At 46.9% G+C, this 15,864-nt stretch overlaps 1 protein-coding gene across 8 annotated transcripts in view; it reads right to left on the bottom strand.

Annotated features, from left to right (window-relative positions):
• The window catches only part of FRMD4A (FERM domain containing 4A), a 351,864-nt gene that overhangs the window by 134,390 nt on the left and 201,610 nt on the right, over window positions 1-15,864 (bottom strand). For all 8 annotated transcript variants that reach the window (XM_081229331.1, XM_081229330.1, XM_081229335.1 and 5 more), the window contains exons 4-5: window positions 13,513-13,605; window positions 2,375-2,459 (exon numbers count right to left, since the gene is read on the bottom strand). In XM_081229331.1, coding sequence (XP_081085457.1) covers window positions 2,375-2,459; window positions 13,513-13,605 — 178 coding nt within the window. The remainder of the gene's footprint in view (window positions 1-2,374; window positions 2,460-13,512; window positions 13,606-15,864) is intronic.

Here is a 15,864-nt window from a genome sequence, read left to right as displayed (position 1 = left end):
TCACAGGGAAAACTAAGATAAAGAATAGTATTCATCTCAGAGATGGTGCAAAGATGCAGCCACACAACTGACAGAAAGCACTCAGCACCAAGCCGACCACGGTGCCATGGGCGTTAAGTATCGGCCGTCCTTCTCCCTGGTCATTAATGAGCTGACCTAAGGCTGCACTCCTGAGACAGAGGGGGCGTGTTGGAGGACGGGTGCAGAGTGGGTGTTTACTTTAAATACGTTCTCCTAGTGATGGCTCTCAACCCAGGGCGGGGAGCGGTATTCTGCAAGCCCCTCTCCCCCGGGATGGGGTGTGTGCTGGATTCTGTGGGCGTTTTGGGTTATCCAATGAAAGGAAACACTACAAGCATATGGGGGAACTGGATCCAAGGGACTGTCCCACTCAATTAAGAATTGTCCCTTGAATAGACGTGTCCGTGAAGAAGATGTACAAATGGCCAGAGAGCGTACGAAAAGATGCTCAACGTCACTAATCGTCAGGGAAAAGCAAACCAAAACCATAGTGAGATACCACCTAATACCACCAGGATGGCTATTATTTATTTATCTATTTTTTGGCTGCACTGTGCAACTTGCAGGATCATAATTCCCCGACCAGGGATTGAACCAGTGCCCTCAGCAGTGAAAGCGCAGAGTCCTAACCACTGGACTGCCAGGGAATTCCTAGGCTGGCTGTTATTTAAAAAAATATTTTTTTTTGCGGTACGCGGGCCTCTCACTGCTGTGGCCTCTCCCGTTGTGGAGCACAGGCTCTGGACGCGCAGGCTCAGCGGCCATGGCGCACGGGCCCAGCCGCTCCGCGGCATGTGGGATCTTCTCGGACTGGGGCACGAACCCGCGTCCCCTGCATCAGCAGGCGGACTCTCAACCACTGTGCCACCAGGGAAGCCCTGGCTGTTATTAAAAAAAAAAAAAAAACACCCAGAAAATAACAAGTGTGGGTAAGGATGTGCAGAATGGAATCTTTACACACTGTTGGTGGGAATATAAAATGGTGCAGTCGTTATGAAAAGCAGTATGGCAGCTCCTCAAAAAATGAAAAATAGAATTACCATATGATCCAGCAATTCCACTTTTGGGTATTCACCCAAAACAACTGAAAGCAGGGACTTGAACAGATATTTATAAACCCACGTTCACAGCAGCATCATTCACTACAGCCAAAAGGTGGAAGCTACGCAAGTGTCCATTGACTGGTGGATGAATAAACAAAACGTGGTAACTGCATACAGTGGAATATTAGCCATAAAAAGGAAGGAAATTCTGACACCGGCTACAACATGGATGAACCCTGAGGACATTATGCTAAGTCAAATAAGCCAGTCACAACTGGACAAATACTGCGTGATTCCACTCACATGAGGTACCCGGAGTAGTCAAGTTCATAAAGACAGAAAATAGAACGGAGGTTGCCAGGGGCTGGCGGTGGGGAGTTACTGTGTAAGGGGTACAGAGTTTCAGTTCTGTATGATGCAGAGTTCTGTGCATGGATGTGACGATGGCTGTAAAACAAGGTAAACGTACTTAATGCCACTGAACTGTACACTTATCAATGGAGACCATGGTAACTTTTGTCACAGTAAAAAAACTGTCCCACCCCATAGAGAACAGACTTGTGGTTGCCAAGGGGGAGGGGGGTGGGGGAGGGGTGGAGTAAGAGCTTGGGATGAGCAGATGCAAATGAGTATCTATAGGATGGATAAACAACAAGGTCCTGCTGTAGAGCACAGGGAACTATATTCAATATCCTGTGATACACCATCATGGAAAAGAATATGAAAAAGAATGTATATATATATATGTATATATAACTGAATCACTTTGCTGTACAGCAAAAATTAACACATTGTAAATAAAAATTTTTTATAATAAATAAAAATTTAAATAAAATTGTAAAATGTAAATAAATGTAAATAAAATTCAATAAAAAAATAAAAAATTGTCTCACCCAAAGTGCCAATAGCATCCTTTTCAGAGATACTTCCAGAACATCCAAAAATGATCAAATATACATGCATTTGGTTATAAGAGGTTCATTTATAATTGTGAGACCTAGTGCATTTGTCACATTGGTCTGGGTTTCCCTCTTTTGGCCACAGTTGCCAAGTTCAGGGGACCCCTAAAATCAAGCTAAGGAACACCTCCAAGGAGCTAAAACACAGTGATGGGATTGGAAGTAGTCACGTTAGGAACATCCGATAGCTTTAGCTCCACGGAGTTCTCATGTATTTAGAGTCATTAATTTATAAATTACTTCTACTAATCAATAAAATCGCATTAGGGGCAGCAAGGTGGGATTCCCAGCTTCAAAGGAGACTTTCAGATTTCAACGGAAAGCTCTGGAAGAGGAAGAAGAAGCTCTTACCTTGTAGATACAGGACTTGGCGTTCAGGAAGAAGAGCTCTATGGTGGCATTGTCCTTTAGGTATGAGATGCTCTCTATATAGAATCTGGAAGAGAGAAACTGCCAGTGAACTGCAGAAGCATCAACCAGTCAGGCAGAAAATCAAGTGTTCCCCGAGTTACATGATTTGACTTGAGGATAAGGGCTCCCAATCCAACAGGAAAAGAAAAAGGCATCATCTATTGCTTCCACCATTCCTTTTTGAGAGAAAACAGTGCTTTTCAAGTTCGTTTACCATGGGTTAGGACCATCATGACTGACAGCCCTTCTCATAGCAAAGAGCCGGCCTGCCACCAACCTCTAAGAGTAAACTTGAACTTGACCATTTACTTCCTTTTTCATTACCTGCTTTCCAATTTTTTTATAATGTCATTTGTTTCCATTGCATTACTTTTTGTCCTAATCAGTGTTGAGCTGGAGTTTTAAAAGATAATTTCTTCTGCTTAATCGAAAAAAAGGGCCCTCTTTCTCCTTGAAATGGTTACAACAGATCTTCGTGAAGATGGCAAGGTGGGGTTTGACGTCTGCACATCCAGAGAGCTGTGGCTGGTGTTCTTAAAGCCGTGATATTCATGCACAGGAAGCCAAATGAGAATTGGATTTTTTTATCCAGATGAAACTTACGGATTTTTGTCAAGACAACACATGTTGAAATTATTTAAGTTTACATTCAATGATCCTTTACACATCGACTCTGGAGTTTACGCAATTCCCGAATTAGGTGAGGCACTTGTACTTGTCTAAGGATCAGCTGCACTGAGGAAGCTGTGATGAGAGGGGAGAAGGAAATGATTGGCACGCAGAGCCTTGAAGGGGAAGAGGTTCTGAGTGGGGTGGCAACCCCTGGAGGGCACTGGGTACCTGCCTCATGGAAACTGGGGGCCCCAAGACGGGGCGGGAGGTGAAATGAGAAGAAACAAGTGCTATGATCGTCCAGAACAGCGTTACGATGTGATGGAAAGTATCCTGGGGAGGAAGCCGAGAGCCCAGTGATCCGGGCCCAGCGCTGTGTGACTCAGGGCAAGTCCCATAACCTTGCTGGGCTTCTGCTTGCCAGTCTGTAAAAGACAGCAGGACCTGGTCAGCAGTTCCCCACCTAAGAAGTCTGCTGCTTTCAAATACTGGAACCTAATTCAGATTAAAACAACAACAATGATAGCAAAACCAACACATCAACACTGTAGGGCAAACAAAATGTGTGTGTAGGCTTGGGCGAGCCCGTGGCCCCCCAGTTTGCAGCCTCTTGTCTACAGACTAAGTAAACAACGTCTTTGACCATTTTACAGATGTGTGCAGAGGCTGTCGTGATGAATACAACACAGATTCATTTAAATTTGTAATTGAATCCAGAGTAATCTTCAGAGATTAGCAGATATTTTCAATCCATGGATATTAGTCTGACAATTACCACCATGGAGGGTCTACAAAATTTTTGGAAATTACAATATAGTCTTTATTCATGCAAAGCCTGGGAATGAGTTGGCTGGTTGATCTCTACCATCACCCTCTTCCCTACCAAAAAAAAAAAAAGGCAAAAAAAACCCCACAAACCCCACCTGCCTCTGGCTTTTGGAGCAAGTATTCTAGGTCATGGAGGTCTCCATCAAGGGTCTGAGTGGTCTCAGAGGAACGGTAAAGCTTTACTACTTTCATTCCCCTAGTAATGGAGACTTGAAATATAGAAGCAAATTCTACATCTCAAAGCAAAACACAGTTTTCCCTTGGTATTCATAGGGGATTGGTTCCAGGACCCACCCTTCCCCCAGGATATCAAAATCCTCAGATGCTCAAGTCCCTGATATAAAATGGTGCAGTAGGGCTTCCCTGGTGGCGCAGGGGTTAAGAATCCACCTGCCAATGCAGGGGACACAGGTTCGAGCCCTGGTCCTGGAAGATCCCACATGCCATGGAGAAACTAAGCCCGCGAGCCACAACTACTGAGCCCACATGCTACAACTACTGAAGACCGCATGCCTAAAGCCTGTGCTCTGCAACGAGAAGCCACCACAGTGAGAAGCCTGCGCACTGCAATGAAGAGTAGCCCCTGCTCGCTGCAACTAGAGAAAGCCCGCGCACAGCAACGAAGACCCAACGCAGCCAAAAATAAATAAATAAATTAAAACAAACAAAAATTTAAAAAGTAAATAAAATGGTGCAGTACAGTCGGTACATATCCGTGGGTTTCACATCTGATCTGTGGATATGGAGAACCGACTGTAAGTTACATTTGATGTAATTAAAAAGTCTACATCCGTTGTAAACTTTTTGGCAAGGGGTGGTCAGAATAGCAAAATCAGAAGGAGGGAAGGAAGGCAGACAGATGGAAGGGAAGGGAAAGGAAGCAGAGGAGGGTGGGGGGAAAGGGTGACAGAGGCTCAGGACGGGGCTCTGGGTGGGTCAGAGCAAAGCCAGCTCAGCTGGGTGACCTGCAGGCGTGGCCTATGACAGATCAAGCTTGCTTCTGTGCCTGTGTCCGAGCTCTTCCTCTCACTTCCAGAACCATCCTCCTGCACACCCCAGCTCACCCCTGCTCCCTTCAGACTCACTCAGGGTCACCACAAGTTTTCGCTGACTCTGTGGACGGTCCCCACAGAAGACCTCCTCTCCTGGGCTCCGGTGACGCCCTCTGCTTATTGTGTGGCCCCATGGTCCCGTGATTTTCTGTCCCCTGAGATGCCTTCTTAGTAGGATGCTAACTCCTTGAGGCCTGGGACCAAATCTCATTCATTTTTGCATCCCCAAAACTAATCCAGAGCCTGGCACCAACATTTAAGTTTCTACAAATGAAAGACGCTTTCACCTGTTCTCCTCTCCACACACCGTTGGTGAGAGTTCTTACTGGACAGTGAAATGGGCGATGAAGACAATGCAGGAGGGAGAAAAAAGAATAAATGCTTTCCCAGACCATGGATGGTTGGGGGTCTTATACTCCACACCCAGCCCCTGTCCCTCCGACCCCTCTTTCACCGTGAACATGGAAAGCTGCTCACGCAGGGCTGCGGATGACTTTCAATCCTAGAGCCAGAAGAACAGCAGAGGCTTCTAGAGTTTGCCAGTCAGTGACCTTAGCTCTGGAATAATGATTCTGAGTCTAAAGCTGTTGGGTCTGAAAGAACTTAATTTTTTCAAAGCAATGCCTTACATCTTGATCCCATTTGCTTTAATTCTGGAGAATTAAGGAGCGAAGACATTCTGCCCGCCGGCTCCCCATTTTCTCCTCAACAGCATATTAAGAAAAAAAGTAACACTTCCCTTTCCAACTCTCTAATAATGGAAAACTGAAACGAGATGGCAAATTCTATGCCTTTTGAGATAGTATTTGTTCCCTGGCTGCACAAGAGACAGGAAGGTGGAGGAAATAACAAGCATATTCTGAGATGGACGGGGAAAAAAATCACCTCCTTTTGAAAGAAACTGGAAAGCAGTTTCCTGTTAACCTTTATCACCAAGAAACAGCCTGGGAAACCCTGTGAGTTCCAGGCCTGTCACGTTAAGTGTTCTGTAACCCTGGATATTTAATTCATCCCGAACTTTCCTTCTGCGCTAGGAAGCTAGTGAGTCAAAAGTGCCCAGAGGAAAACAGACCTCAGACATCTCAACCCCACACCGAGGCCCAGCGCACTCTACCCGAGAAGACACTTCTAGGGAAATGGGTAAGGTTGACCCCGTGTGTGTTCAAAGTCTTGATGCCAGTTCTGTTCCTTTGGATTTTCCTGAGAGCCTGGTCAGAGGTCCTCCTTTTGGGCAGTAGGTGGCGATGTTGCATTTGCTTACCTACCAGCGCAGAGGGCTTCCTCAAAGACCCGGTTCACAAAGAAAATTCCAGGTCTCTGGGTAAACCTAAGGAAATGAATGATGTCTCGTAGCTTCAGAGGGTCTGTGTGGACAATTCCAAGTCTGACTCTGTATTAACTATGCGTTTTGGATGCTTTGACGTCTGGGGCCTTGCTGACCCTGGAGGGACAGCCCCTCCTAGGCTTAGTCAATTCCTAAAGATGGTAAAGCATTCATCTGTGAGCACACCTTTTGCAGGCAGACCAGACAATCCTGCGCGCACATACACTTCCTCGCCTCCCCTATGGGGATTTCACATTCCAGGCCGCTATCCACCTGCCTTAATCATCCCAGGGCCAGCAACTGGATAACTTGGGACAGTTATAACATGCCCCAAAGCCTGCTGGAATTATTCAAGCTAGCCAATCCTAAGCCTGCTTACCCTGCTTCACCCATTCTTTCCTGCAGAAACCACAATACACACTGGTGCCCACAGGTCCCCTGCTCCCTCTGCCTCCTGGCCGAGCCTGGTGCTTCCCCATGTGGCCCTGCCTGGCATGGGGTACCCCCTCCTCTTGGGAACCGAGTAGCAGTCTTTTTTTTCAATGGCAGTCATCTCCTGATCTGTTGGCCCCAAGTACCTGAACACTAATAAAACCTACAATTTAAAACAGGCTCTTCAGCATATTTAGTAGGACTGAATCTTTTTTTTTTTGGCCACACCGCACAGCTTGTAGGATCTTAGTTCCCTGAACAGGGCTTGAACCCGGGCCCTGAGCAGTGAAAGCGTGAAACCTCAACCACTGGACTGCCAGGGAATTCCCAGTAGGACTGAATCTTAGGGCTTCTTTTTTTTTTTTTAATACTTATTTATTTATTTGGCTGTGCTGGGTCTTAGCTGTGGCATGCAGGACCTTTAGTTAAGGCATGTGGGATCTTTAGTTGTGGCACGTGGGATCTTTAGTTGTGGCATGCGGGTTCTTTGAGTTGCAGCATGCGGGCTCTTAGTTGTGGCATGTGGGATCTAGTTCCCTGACCAGGGATCGAACCTGGGTCCCCTGCACTGGGAACACGGAATCTTAACCACTGGACCACCAGGGAAGTCCCTTGGGGCTTCTTTTTGAGTCAAGGGAAATGGTGCTCTAGGCCAAGGGCAAACCTGGCTCAGTACCATGACTGATGCCACACCCAACCTGACCCAGATGATGCTAACCTGAGGATATGTTATCAGAAGGTCTAAGTAGGAATAAGTATGAGCTATGCCAGTACGTGTTTGAGCGTGTTAAATACCGAAGGCTCTGAAGCCTTGGGGAGTCTGGTCCCCTTTACCGTGTAGAAGTCTCAGGGGGTGGAGACTGAACACCATCCAGCAAGATGACATCAGCTAGGCTTCCCCCACTGGGCCCCCTCTCTCCTCCTCCCTCTGGCACTTGGGAATCACTGACTATTTACAGCAAGTGTTAATTAAATGGCCCAGTGATTTCATTTTGTAATGAACACAAATGTCACATTTGGAAGGCCTGCTTTTGGTAGCAAAAAGGAGCGATCGTAATGAGAAGGATAATTAACACTGCTGTGAGTTTCTGCGGCCAAATATCTCTGATGTTGAGAATTTCAACAGCGCTGAAAATCCTAACTGGGACACCCAGTTGAGATCTAGCAAGTTCTGGTTAGCAGGCACCTCGTTTTAAATCCATGCCATCTTTGTTACCGTGAGTGACAGGAAACAGCACTGGCTGTCTTAATTAGCCAGGAAAGACACCAACAGTCAGGTCATGAACTCAATTGTAAAATCCCCTCTCCCAGATTAAAGCTTCCTGGCATCTCCTCTCTCTCTCTCATTTTTTTTTCTTTTCTGTAGCTCACTTTTGTTTATTGTTTGTGAAACTCTAAGTTTGAGGAGACACATCTAATCTCTATTTATTTTTCTACAAACAGTGTCGATGACCAGAGCCCCAAGGACATGGCTGGAGAATACACAATGAAAGGAACAGCCCAGACATGGAGGAATCATCCTGAGCATAAACTTGTATCTACAAAAAAAAAAAAAAAGAAGGACAGAGGGGCCCCCTTGGGTGGGTAGGCGTATTTTCCTTCTATTTTTTCTCGACCTATTTCTTCAGCTTGCCTGGTGGACACTACCAGAGGGTCACTGTTCTCAGTTTGGGGAGCTTGCCTCACAGCATTCAACAAGGGTCTTGTCGTTGACTTCGATCTTGGTCATACGCTGGTCACTGGGCTGCTTTTAACGGATGTGTGTGAGGGGGGCAGGAAGTGGGGAGAGATGAGGCTGGATGGGCATATGCACAAGTCAGGTCACAAGGGACATGCGAGGGCGGCCTTAGCATGCTAATGGAAAGCCAGGAACACCATGAGTAGGGGATCAGATAAGAATTCTAGAAAGCTGCTCAGTGGCAACGCATAGGATAGAATGGAAGGGGCCAAGACCAGAAGCAGAGATGAACAAGGAGATTTCAGAACCAGGAGAGGCTTAGGAAGGCCCTAATTATAGCCACGGAGGGTGTGCATGGAAAGTAAGCGATGGAGCTCTTAAAGACATGAAAACAAGAGGAATTCATGAATAAGAGGCCAGAGAAGGGAGCAGGTGGGAGACAGCAGATGACGTCAAGGCCGACTTTCAAGTTCCTGGCTTGAGGGGCTGCATGGGTGATGGTGTCCGTCACAGAGATAAGGAGGGAAAGAAGAGCGAGCTGGGGGCAGAAAGATGATGACATTATTTGATTCAGACAGGGGAGGGCAGAGACGCGCCTGCGGAATTTGGTGCCCAGAGACCTCCAGTGACCATGGGGGTGATGGGACCAGAAGCTGGACCCCCAGAGACTGAGGGATCAATGGGACATGGGAAAGGGGGCAGCAAGTCCATCCTTCTGAACCTTTGCTGTGAACAGAAGGGGGAACAGGGGTGGTAGCTGTAGGAGGAGACAAGTCAGGGAGGGTATTTTCTTTTGTGAGGGTGGGAGCACCATGGAGGGGCGTGGAGGGGAGGGGTCAGTGGAGAAGCAGCTGAAGACAGAGAAAAAGAGAGGGAAAACTAGAGGGAGGGAGCTCCCTGAGGTGGTGGGAGGGGCTGGAACTGGAGGGCAGGTGGACCCACCAGCCTCGGAAGATGGGATGAGGGTGTGTGTGTGTGTGTGTGCGTGTGTGTGTGTGTGTGTGTAAGAGAGAGACAGAGACCTTGGAAGCTGGGGATGGTGCTCGTTCACCTGTTCACTTCTCTCTTCCTACCTCTTCAAATGGTACCTACAACACAGCAAGTACCAATGAATACCCATGAATCCACAACCGAATGCATCGATCATGGTGAGTACGTAGCATGGCGTTCACAAGTGAGAAAGCTGTTGCCACCTCACAGTTGACCTGAGAGTGGCTTTTGGCTCTTAAGGCCCAGCAGTGACACAGCTCAGGGTGACAAAAAGGGGCTGGTGGGACTGAGCAGTGTTCTTTGTGGAAGAGGAGGGAGCCCAGGGCAGAGCAGAACGCTTCCCCACTGGACGTCCCCCTTGTCAGGAGATGGCAAGTCTTTCTCAAGTGGGACTAACAGCACACACCTCAGCTTCGGAAAACGCCTGCTTTGCCACTGAAGATGCCCCTTCCTCCACCAAGGTGGTTTCCAATAGGGCCGCCAAGCTTTGGAACTACAGGCTGCTTTGTCCCCCGCAGGGGGAGCTCTGTCATGGTGCTGAGTTGGGTGGCTCCAGAGGAGCAAGGTCAGGCCTGGGAGGGCTGTTCTCTACGACATCTCTTGCCCAGAGATGGGGGCATCTGTCCTTTGCAGATGGACACTGGTGCTGCAGATGTGGCCAAGCCTGGAGCCGAGATGGGCCAAGGTCAGCGATCTCAACTCGGGTCCTCTGGCCCTGCTGCACAGGCAGCAACGGCAGGCTCTCTGGTTGGCCATCTTGATGGCACTTTTCACTTGTGAGACTGAGGCTGCATGGTGTAAGGGGTAGGGCCCCACCACTGGGGTCAGATCTGGCTGAACAGATACAATAACTTACCAGCCATGCCTGGGGGCAGAATCTACCTAAACATCTTGGGCTCCCATCTCCTTATCTTGATTAGGAAAAATAATCCCTGTTTCAAGGATTGTTGGGAAGATAATTCATCCATAATAATGGACGGTTCCCTCTTCTCTGACCTTTTTCCTTTTTAGGTAATTATTAAGACCCTGATGCCACTGTGACCATTCCTGGTCATTTGACTGATGAGAATTGCAGGGATCAAGTCCCTTTGAGGCTAAATAACGGGTCAGTGAAGGCGGGTTCTTAGCCCTCCATCCTGTCATTCTGAGACTGTCCTACAGCCAGCTTCACACCCTCCAAGGAGGAAATGCTTATTTCCTGGCTTAGAGGATGAAGCAAAATTCCGTGAGTTCCAATTCACGTTATTTAATATATTTGGGTCTTATTTTTCCTAATTGGCTGAATGGAAGCCATAATTCTGCCCTCACTCTCACAGATGTTTTGAATATGCATCGCAGCAAAAGAATATATAAATGCCAAGTAACAAGCTATGCTGGGTGGCAGCCCAAACGTAGATCCTCGGTGACACAGGGTTACGATGTCCACTCCATGCATTCTTAAATCTTGGCTTAAGGCAGCTGATCTTTTCCATGGTCTCTTTTAACAGGTGGTTCTATTTTGCTTTTATTCTCCTATATAACTGTACACATGTTATATAGGTGTAACATATAGATGTTTAAAGGTAAGGAGAAAGGCAATGAGGGGCTGGAGAGTCAGTCTGCTTCAGGGATGCACGGGTGATGGACAGCTGGGTTCTTGTTTAGAAAGGTCAGCGTGTACGCACAGGGAAAGAGCCCAGCTGGTCAGGAGTTCTGTTGGAGACTCCAGCATATTCCAAGGTCTGGGTCTCTTATGAAGATAATCTGTCATACCAGTCCGTTGTAGAAAATAGCCTATAGGCATCCTCAGAAAGGCACCGAGTTATAAATTGGGAATTCTTCCCAGGCTGAAAATCGAGGTAAAAGTATGGAATTCACCCCTGTGGGAGAACCTGCTTCCTCTCTGGGAGAAGACAAATGAGCAGTATTTTGATACCACGCTGTTCAGCCGGCTGCAAAGTGGGGACTCGGAAGAGCAGGGGTTCCGGCAACCAGGATCTTTCGTGGCCAGTGCCAGGGAGACACCCATGCCGGGAGGCGGTCATAAAAATTCAGGTGACAGAAGATGAGGGCCTGAGTTCAGGTAATAAAGAGGAGGGGGCAAGGTGGAGAGAGATTTCGTAAGTAGCAGCAGAGAATTAATGCCCGTAAGAATTTCAGGGAAAGGAAAGGGGAACAGATTTTAAGATTTAAGCCTATATAACTGAATGGATAATGACGTCAGATTTGATGGGACCACAGGTTTGGGGAGGTGGGGGTTGGCTGGGAAGATGATGAATTTGGCTTTGGACCTGTTGAGTTTGATGTACGCAGGTGGCCAAGAGGTCACTGGAAATAGAAACCTGGGGCTCTCCAGAAAGATCCGCTTGCAGGATGAGCTAGAGAAAGCTCTGCCTTGTATTTCTGTGAGATGTCCATCCCTAAATGTGAATTTGGAGAGTTTTTCCTAGTGAGCATTTGGGGAGGTGCCTGCTTTGGCCAACTAGGAAAACGCATGTCCCTGGGTCTTCAGTCACCCCATCCCCAGTTCTACTGTTAGGCTGGTTCTACCTTGGCAGTTCTCTGTGTATCTGGTTCCACGGAGAGACGTTGGCTTGGAGTGATCTGGACCCATCTGCTCGCAGAACCTCGGCCACAAACACTTCAACCCAGCGATCTCAGGGCGTTCCAAGCTTTCCTCCAAGGCTTGTTCCCCAAACCCACAAATAACTCAACTCATAACAGACACTTGAGAAAAACAGCTAGTATGCAACCAGCCCAGTGTTTTCTTTTCTTGGCTAATGTTCGCAAAAAGCATCACGAAGGAGGGGGGGCCTGATCCATGGCAGGTGTACGCACCCATCCCCCACTGCGGGTTAATGACCTGATTAAATGCAACCGAGTCTCCCCTGATGCCGCCATCTCTCCCGGTGCTACTGTTACTCTTTGCTGTATAGGATGACTTTTCCATTTATCTGAGAAAAAGTAGTCGCCATAAAAGAGAAGATGACACTGAAATCATGCCCATCAGGGATGGAAATGGCGAAGATTAGCTCTGATATGTTTGCAGCTGTTAAACAAATCGGAAAGGGATTGAATGCAAGTTTAAATCTCAGCCAGCTGAGATAATGACATATACTCCCGCCTGTGAAAGGGTCCCTTTACCTCTGATTTTTGCCTTTTGCCATATCAGGATGGCTATGCTTAAAACTGTATTCTTGGCTGTCCTTTTCAGGAGGAACTGAATTGTGAAGCATTGGTGTCCTGCTCTTGAATTTCTGTTCACATTTTTAAAAAGTGCTGGGTCTATGCATTGAGTGGAAGGGTTAGTGTCCATTGGAAGACTGAGACATTTGAACCCAAGTACCTCTGCAGCTGTGTAGACAGAAACAGCCTGGTGGCTCCACAGACTGGGTGCTCAGGGAGCCGCTAGATCTGGGGGCTCAGATGCTGGCTTTGCTACGCACGATTTGTACTTTGCCCTTGAACCCATGACGTGATCCCCCTCCGGCTTCACACAACCTTTTGCAAACCCAAGTGGTCAGCCTGGTTGACTTCATAAGACTATTGCAAATATTAACTATAAGAATCATACAGTTACCTGCAGTCACGAAATAAAACTTCTTACAGTACGTTAATGAACAGAAAATGACTACTGTTTCTGATATATTATTACACCATAGCCTCCCTTAGTGGGAAACGCGTTAATCTGTGGTTTGCTGCTGGGTTTCAACTATTCCTGTCTGGGATAAAACAGGCAAGTTTCAAGAGACCAAGCAGCGCTTGTGACAGAAGGAAAGAATATGCAGACGTTTGCTATGTAGCTTCGAAGGCCACCAAAAGAAACCACGGATTTGTGTTATTCTCAGAGACTTCGTTTGCTTTGAGATATATACATATGCCCTCCTTCCCCCACAAAAAAGCAAAAAAAAAAAAGGGTTTTATTTTCATTCCACACAAGCATCCTATTGTCAGAGCACAAACACGTGTGTCCACACACACACACCGACCTGCCTTACACACTCACGCCCTGTGTTTACATCTGCTGGGAATGAGGCTATACCACAACCTCTATTCCTGGCAATGAACCAAGACAAACTGGACTTCCCTTTTCTGTGATTGCTCTACCCTCCCAGACTTTTCTGACAAAGGAGGGGAAAAAAAAAAAAAAAACAACGAAAGGATGGATACCCAGTGTACATACCTGACACAAAAGTATAAAACCACTGGTCCCGACTTTTTGGGGAAGTCGTGTTCCAAGACTCTTCGATCTAGTTGAAGCCAGTTTAAGTGTCCCCTGAGGAAAAGAGAGACCAGTGGGTTAGGGCTTTGGGTTTTGCCGGAGTTTCTTGGGACGAAGGTATATGTGCTGCCAAACATGCCGGACCACAGGTAAACGTGGCCTGTGCCTCACTCTTAAGTGCTCAGTATCTGCAGAACCCAAGGGAATTATCGGGGGACTACTGCGTCAGTGGGAGCTACCGCATGACAGTCAGAGTCGGGGGTTTGAGACCCGCAGTCCATTTCCTCAGCGGCACTAAAATGAAAAGGCAAATCATACTCTCCTTCTTCTCCTGAATTCCCTAACCACCACACTCCTGACTGCCTTTTCTCCTGAAGGCCTCCAAACACACTTCAGAAACATGTTAGCAATCTTCACAACATCTTGCTGGAAGCAGATGGGGTGCAAAGTGAATCAGAGACGGTTTCTTTAAAAATGAAACGTACACCGACCATACCACCCAGCCACTCCACTCCTAGGTATTTACCCAAGAGAAATGAAAGCAGGTGTCCACGCAGAGACTTTTACACACACATGTTCACTTTATTTGTAATAGCTCCAAATGTGAAACACCCCAAATTTTTACCAAAGGGGGAAATGGACCAATTATGATATGGTTATAGAATGGAATACTACCCAGTCATAAAGACAGTGAGCTATTAATACACACAGCAACAAAGATGAATCTCAAAACAAGTATGCTGAGTGAAAGAAGCCTGACAATAGAGTACAGACTGTATGATTCCATTTATAGAAAACTTTAGAAAGTCCAAACTAATCTGCAGTGACAGAAAGCAGATTGGTGGTTGCCTGTGGATGGGTGATGGGGGGGGAAACACAGGGAGGACGAGGAAACTTTTGGTTGTGATGGAGATGTTCATTATCTTGATGGTGGTGATGGTTTCATGGGTGTAGACGTATGTCAATACTTACGAAATTGTACATTTTATGTAGTTTATTGCATGTCAACTTTACCTCATTAAAGCTATTTAAAAGTGAACCACGGAAATATCTGATGATATATAAATGGGGTCACTTCTGCATTTATTTCTCCCTTCCCTCCCTCTCTCCCTGCCTCCTTCCATAAATATTAATTGACCACTTTTTTTTTTTTTTTTTTGCGGTAAGCGGGCCTCTCACTGTTGTGGCCTCTCCCATTGCGGAGCGCAGGCTCTGGACGCACAGGCTCAGTGGCCATGGCTCACGGGCCCAGCCACTGCGCGGCATGTGGGATCTTCCCAGACCGGGGCACGAACCCGTGTCCCCTGCATCGGCAGGTGGACTCTCAACCACTGCGCCACCAGGGAAGCCCCGACCACCTTCTTCAAATAAGGGTCTGGAGATGTAGCAGTAAGTGAAATCAACACAGTCCCTATTCCCCCGATGCTTATATTCTTGTTAGGAGACAGACACTCAGCAACTATTTCCACAATTATGTAATTACTAATAGTTTTAGGACGATGAGTTGTGAGAACCTGTAAGAACCTGATCTAGTCCTGAGGTCTGAGAAGTACTGCTTGGAGTTTGATTGTGATTTGAAGAATGACAAGAGGAAAGCAAAGAGGAAAGGGAAACCACTTTCCAAGTAGAGGGGCCAGCATGTGCAAACGCCCTGAGGTGGGAAGAAACCTCGGTGTCATGAGAGTAGAAAGGGATGAGGCTGGAGAGTGGTGACCAAGGCCTTGGAGTCAAGTTGAGGAGGTTGGTCTCTGAAGAGCAAGGCAGGATCACAGAACAAGTATGAGCAGAGGAATCTACCTTTGTCCTTTTCCTCTCCTCTCCTTCCCCAACCTCGGTCCATCATCCTGGGGGTCTCAGAGTCCTACAACCGCCTTGACTTAGTAATAAGCTCATGCTGAACAGACACAACGGCACAGCATTTCCTCAGGGCCTGGTGCTGAGTAAATAACACTGATGTTTATAACGTATATACCTGTGTGAACGGTTGGCACTTATTAAACAAAAGCTGTTGTATCATTGTATTAAAACGTTTGCTCCTCTCAGCCTCCAAAAAATGAAAGCTAGAGAACACTCTATAGGCTTCCATCTCCATTTTGAGATGTCATTCAAACTGCACCTTTTGCACAAGAAAGCAAATCCCTTCTTCAATTAAGCCTACACCTGTGGCTCCAGGGGTGAGGATGAGAGCTGCTTTGGAAGAGTGTCTGCCTGAGGAACCTGGCCTCTTTCTCCTCCAAGAATTTTCACCTAGACAAAATTTTTTTTCTATTAACTTTATGTTTCATGCTTGGTGACTCTTCTCTGAGTATAGTA

This window comes from Mesoplodon bidens, assembly GCF_964165515.1.
Source record: "Mesoplodon bidens genome assembly, chromosome: 3".
NCBI classification, from domain to species: domain Eukaryota; kingdom Metazoa; phylum Chordata; class Mammalia; order Artiodactyla; family Ziphiidae; genus Mesoplodon; species Mesoplodon bidens.
Note: the sequence above shows the minus strand (reverse complement) of the source record. Positions and strands in the feature narration are given on the sequence as shown.